General features: G+C 33.4%; 1 protein-coding gene across 1 annotated transcript; it reads right to left on the reverse strand.

The window, feature by feature from the left end:
* Positions 1 to 3205, reverse strand: MAJIN (membrane anchored junction protein). The gene is made up of 4 exons (XM_026672474.2): positions 3105 to 3205; positions 2297 to 2342; positions 1306 to 1381; positions 1 to 150 (listed from the first exon to the last, which is right to left on the reverse strand). The coding sequence occupies exons 1-4, from the start codon at positions 3176 to 3178 to the stop codon at positions 5 to 7; spliced, it is 342 nt and encodes a 113-aa protein (XP_026528259.2). The 5' UTR covers positions 3179 to 3205; the 3' UTR covers positions 1 to 4.
* Between the last annotated feature and the right edge of the window lie 3447 nt (positions 3206 to 6652).

Here is a 6652-nt window from a genome sequence, read left to right on the forward strand (position 1 = left end):
TTTTTTAAATCTCTTTGAACTTACCTTCACATTTATTTTGCTTGCTGGAATTTAATTCAACATAAATAGTGCACACAAATGGATAAGGAGTAAGAAATTCATTACCATGCATAAACTTCAAATCTGACACTCTTTCCCACTTATGTAAATCTGAATAGCATTCTTAAGATGCAATAAACTCAGTAAAAGGAATAATATGAAAAGCATACAATTATTGTTAGTATTCTATATTCAACTGGTAGCAAAATATACCAGTTATTTTGCCCCATGATAGCAAAAATAAAATGACAATGCCTACCATTAATATAAAGTAGACAGAAAATTAATATTTGCATGTCCTCATTATTCTGCCTTACAAAAACTACTGAAGCCCACCTTATTTATTCGCTGTAAGAGCATTTCAGATAACTAAAGAAAACCAGAATCTGCTGTGTGGGTAATTTAGAGAAGTAATTGAAGAATGACACACTTTAATTTTTTAACTTATGAATTCGCCAAGTAAGCAAGTCTCATTTCTAGTTTCCACTCTTTCAACACTATTCCTGTTATCTTATTCCAATGGTGATTGCAAGCACCATGTACTACAACTTTTGGAGCTTGTTTTTCAAGTCAGTGTTACTAGGAGTTAATTCTGGTATAACAGTTAGGATATACGGAGGGGGGGGGAAGTATTTGTGGAATAAAAGAGAAATTATGAAGAAATTTTGAATAGATAGAAAGTTGGCATTTTTAGATAACTTCAGTGACCATAGGAGATTCTTTTAATGGGCATATATAGATCATCTGAAGTCATTTCCACCATATTTTTACCTTAACTCATAGTTACCTTAACTCAAAGTATTCATGGCAAACGCTTCAAACCAAAAAACTATATTCTTACTCTATTATAAAAATACCTTATTATCTATTAAAAGGGCTACGTGTCTTTAAACTGATCATATTTACACTTACTAATCAAATTATATTCCATTTGGCCAAAACTTATTCGTTTTCCTTCTCTGTACTCTGATATGTCTCATCAATGTTGATTGCTTGCTGAGATAAATAACTCTTTTATCTGTTGATATTATTTATCTTTGTTCCCAATGTAACTACTATAATATATAATCACAGAAATTTGTAATGTTTCCAGGGTTTTTTTGGATTAAAACTGTTAGTATTCCTAGTACATAGTACTGAGTACCTTGACAATACCATCAAGGGTTTTCCTCTCTGGATTTTGGGAAGAGTCACATATGTAGTCCTGGTGTCAGACTGGTTGTACAAATCCCATATTCAAATTATTGCACACCAATAAAAGGATACATGGAAATATGATCAAGTGTTCAGTTGTAAAAGGGCATAAATTATCAAGGTTTCCAAGTACTACTCGAATAGCATTCTGAAAGATTTAAAGAGAGATGTGAAACATTCTTAATGCTTGTAAATTTATGATAATTAAACGGACTTGTCTAGAGAGTTCCTACAAAATTGTTCTTACACTTTAGTTTAAGTCTAATAATTGCCAATAGATCATCTTTCTTCTTCCTTCTCCAAAACCAGAAGGATACTCTTAACACTAACAGAGTTAAAAAGTTCAACAAACTAGATACCTACCTCTGTAAAATTGGTAAAATAAGGGCATGCATAAGTGCACAATCACGCCTACCGTCCCTGTCCTATTGTCCCCATTTATTCGTACCTATTTCCTGTACTCTTACTCATGTTTACACTTAAATGTATTATCTTGTAAGCGATTGAAAAATCAAATAAATAAATAAATAAATACTACATATTAGATACATCTCATATTACATACTGACCATACTAATACCTCTCTGAACTATGAACATACTAAATATTTCTCTGAAATAGGTAACTTATTTTACCAAAAATTATAGTGATACATTAAATCTACTTGGATCTTTATCAATAAGACAATAATTAAGAGATATTAATGCAGCATTTGTGTACCATACCTGGCTTGACACAGATATTTCCAAGAGTGATTTGTAAGTTATGATTACTTATTTAAAAACAAACAAGTAGCTATTCAAAGAAATTGCAGAAAATAAGATGCAAATATGGTTATTGTGTCATTGCCCATATCAAGAAATTTTCTGCAGTAAGTTTAATGGATTACAGAATCATTTTTTGAGTAACTCCTCCCAATGAACTCCCAAAAACTTTAAGAATCAGCACGATTTGAATAAAACTAACTTTTACTAATTTCCCAAAGCAAAAAGGATTAGATTTAAATTCCACATTCACCACCTGATACTTTTTGATATAAACAAATATTTATTTCATATCTCACCTGTAGCTCCTTACTGACAATGTTTTCATCAAGGTTACTATTAATGCTGTGAAAAAAATGTAACAGAAGATAACTGCAGAAATCAAGAGAAATTGAATAAGTATTCAAACTGTCCTTAGTTCAGACGAAACATCCACAGTTCCCTTTGGGTATATGTATAATGCACATTTATTGCTACAGTTACATGGCTGTTTATGCATTAATTTGTAAAATTATGAATTAATTAATTCATATTTTTTTCCAGCATAAACTCAAGGAAGTTGTTAGAAGTTTTCCTCTTTTTGATTTACATTAGTCAATTACTTATTTTAGATAAATTTTGGGTGAAAAAGTTGTTGGCCAGATTAAAAAATGTATATTCAGAATTTAAAAATATTAGGTAGAATGCTGGCTGAATAGGATAACAGATGTGTTGTAAAGTTATACTTCTCTATATTTTTTGCTAGTGCAATCTGGGCAATACAGGTATGAAAACCATACTGCTGAATATCTGTACTTACATTATTTCAGTAATTCTTACAGCACCATATGTAGCAAGCAAATGTAGTTATCCCACATCACAGATGGAGGAATGAAATTGAAAGGATAACTTACCTAATGCTACAGAGTTCAGAAACAAAACTGGAATCAGAGATTTCCAGGTATACCTATTCTCTTCAACCTAAACAGAGCCTAAATATGCATCTTATTATTTAAAATATAATTCCTGAATTTTACATATTTGTCCTTTTTAGTTTCTGAAACAATATTTTATTTCTGCTTTGTGACTGACAAATTTGAAGAATTTTAATAGAACTATCACACTTACCTAATTGTATTGCCATATTTGATCTTAAATTTGTATAGATTCACACCAGCATGAAAAAACCTTGTCTCAGGCATTGGATATGTAAAAGATTTCAAAGATGTATATTCTAAAGTCCAACCTGCTAATAAATAAATAATAAGAAACAATTTTTACTTCATTTTAAATCTGATGTTATACATAGACAAAAAAAAAAACCTAACATGATCAGATTTGGTTTTTAAAAAATTTCTATGGTACTGTTTTATGTGTATAACAAAGATTAAAATATTTTTATATTTTATTAAATATTAACTATTATATAGTATTACATTCTCATTCATACATAGCTCGCAAGAACTGCTGCTTTTAAACATTTCCTAAAGATGTTCTTACTTTTTTCTAATTCTTTTTACAAGTGAATGATATGAAAAGAAAACTAAGCTGATCTATATTCTCAAACTATTGCTGGCAGGTCCAGGATCAACAAAGGCAATTGTGTTATCTTGGATTTTAAGCCAGCAGTGTGCTCAGAAGATAAGTACTAAATATTAAGTCACACTGCAATTTATGTGTAAGCTGAAATGCTGCAGAATGCTGACTAAACTTTAATTTACTAAGAACCTCATCTAAGCTTTTGGTGTTTACATAAACAATAATCCAATATTTGATACTATAATAAAAAACAATATATTTTAGAGCACAAAATATTTGCAGTTATTTTTCCAAAACAACTAAAAACTAAAAAGGTCTCTTTCACTAAAATACTATATTATAGCAATTTGAGCACTTGCACAGGGACTGGAGCAAGGAAATATATTACTATATATTTAGCAGTCAATGATTTAAACTGTCACAAATAAAATATTTTAGCTTTCATGAATTTTATCACTCTGATTTATATGCCAAACAAGAGAAGTAATTCATAAAAGTCTGCATTTTTCTTATAACTGTACATGTAGTCCTTGACTTACAACAGTTCATTTAGTGATAGATCAAAGTTATAACGGCTCTGAAAAAGTGACTTATGACCATTTTTCACACTTATGACCATTGCGGAATCCCTATGGTCACATGATCCAAATTCAGACGCTTGGCAACTGGTTCATATTTATAATGGCTGCAGTTTTCCAGAGTCATGGGATCAGCTTTTGCGATCTTCTGACAAGCAAAGTCAATGGGGAAGCCAGATTCACTTAACATCCATGTTATTAACTTAACAAATGCAATGATTCACTTAACAACTGTGGCAAGAAAAGTTGTAAAATGGAGCAAACTCACTTAACACATGTTTCACTTAGCAACAACAATTTTGGGCTCAATTGTGGTCGTAACTCAAGGACTATCTGTATAAGAAGAGGCAACAGATTTCAAGGCTAAAATTGCTATGCCATGCAGAATTCACAAAAACTCTGGATACTTTTGCTTTTTTACAGGGCTTATGTACCTGAATAAAATATACAGCTACTTTCAGGAAATTAACACAACTTTTATAGAAGCTACACAGTTTTTTCAGGCTTGTGAGGGGAAAAAAAGAGATATTTTAATAATAGGAGAAATGTGCTTGATTATGTCCAAGTTATATTTGAAGTGTGCAACCAGCCCCACTGCGTACTCTACAATCTTTAGAAGTCAGGAAACATATCTTAGTATCAGCAGAAAGGAAATAACACTGGCTTTTCTCCTTTGAGAACTGCCAAGCCCAGAACTGCTTAACACACCTTACAATTGCATGCAAGGGCAAAGGAACATGTGATTGTCTTGCCACGGATAAACTGATGCTGTGAGATAAACATATCCAAGAAAATTATGAAACCAGATTCTTTTTTGCCCCTTGGCATCTATTAATGCCTGATGCAGAGAAGCTCTGTCCGAATGCTGCTACACCTACTTAAAAGTGTTCTCTTATACCAATACTTTAAATATTGTAAATGTATCCTCCTGTTTATGTCACATGAATCCTGCCTGAACCTTCCAAACCTGTCTCAGGTACAGGGTCCCAGAGTCCATCTCTGACATCACCATGCTTAAGGAAGAAAGGTTATTTTTCATTTGATGACATTGACCTCTGCCACAGGTTCTTTTAACTCACCACCAACTACACAGAATATTCTTTGGGAGAGCATTGTTTGACATTAACTAAACTGTAGATTATTTTATGCATTAGTGCTGCTTTATCTTTCTGGAAGAAATTCAGGAGTTAAGTCAGCAGTTCAGTGATAAAACATAACACCTCTGTGCTTAGCTGGAGGACTAATCAAGGGCAAGGCTGCCCTCTTCTGGAAACTACAATCTTTATTCTTATTCTCCAGAACAGCACTTGAAACACTAGAGTAGTGGTGGCTAACCTTTTTGGGCTCCTGTGCCAAAAATTGTGTGTGGTTAGCATGCACGCACTTGTGTGCCAGCACCCAGAATGCAATGCATCCCCCCCACACCCTGCGCATGCATGCACAATCCCCCCCACGCCAACCCCCTTACCTCACAGCTGATTTTTTGGCTGGTTTGAGGCCTTTTTTGGCTTCCCAGAGGCTTGGAAAAAGCCTCTGCAAGGCTTTTCAGGCCGAATAATATGCCTGTTTCGTCACTTCTGATATTACAGGAAGTGACGAAATGGGCCTATTCATCCTGAAAAGCCTTGCAGAGGCTTTTTCTAAGCTTCTGGGAGGCCGAAAAAGGCCTGAAACCAGCAGAAAAATCGGCTGTGAGACGCGTACATGTGCAGTGACGTAAGTTTGCCTGTGGCTCGTGTGCCGGCACAAATGGCTCTGCATGCCACTTGTGGCACGCATGCCATAGGTTTGCCATCATGGCACGAGAGAAACTTAAGTTGCCGTCCTTGAAGCCAAATCCATCCAAAAGTAAAATATGAACCAATCCTATAAGCTGAGGTTCATTTTCCAAGTCAATTGGAAATACTCCTACAGTAAATATTTTGGTAGTTCAAAGAACACCTCTGGATTATACTAGTAAAATTAGTAATATATTTCTTGGGTTTGGCTCATATATAGAACAAAATTTCACATATCCATGTGGCTCTTAAACATTTTAAACTTGCCTCCTCCAGTGAAAATATTGAATCAGTTGGCTCAGTTGTCCTCCTTCAAAGAATGAAAATGCCAACCAAACATGATCTATCATGGATTCGCATAGGAAATTGACATTAATTAGAATTGACAATATTAGCTTATTCTTTTTATTTGCTAGTCATCTCACCTTACTCAAAACTGAGATATTAGAAATGTTCTTTAATAAAGTCCTGCTCCATTCCCATCCCATGAAAATTTCCATACCCCTTAAATTCATGTTCCTGATTTGAATGATCAAAGGCTGATTATTCAGGTTATCCCTCATATAGAAAATTGTGTGTCTTTATTCATTCTGTTTACATACAAACTATTTTTATTTATTTCTTGTGCCCGCTTAATATATTTATAGACTAGTTCTATTTATATCTACAACAGAGTTGTGTCTATTTCTAGCTACTATATATTGATCAAGTTCTAGGAAGAAGCTGGTTAAGATGGAAATAGAGATATATTTAATAATGCATATTGGTTGTTCAGTACACT

The sequence above is a fragment of the Notechis scutatus genome, chromosome 3, assembly GCF_049901735.1.
Source record: "Notechis scutatus isolate UNSWTSFEM ecotype Mainland chromosome 3, rNotScu1.2, whole genome shotgun sequence".
Lineage (NCBI taxonomy): Eukaryota > Metazoa > Chordata > Lepidosauria > Squamata > Elapidae > Notechis > Notechis scutatus.

Coding starts and splice junctions, on each gene's coding strand:
- MAJIN (XM_026672474.2), bottom strand. CDS start 3,178: ATGCCTGAGACAAGGTTTTTTCATGCTGGTGTGAATCTATACAAATTT. Junction 2,343..3,104: donor AAATATGGCAATACAATTAG/GTAAGTGTGATA, acceptor TTTTTTTCACAG/CATTAATAGTAACCTTGATG. Junction 151..1,305: donor ACACTTGATCATATTTCCAT/GTATCCTTTTAT, acceptor AATGCTATTCAG/ATTTACATAAGTGGGAAAGA.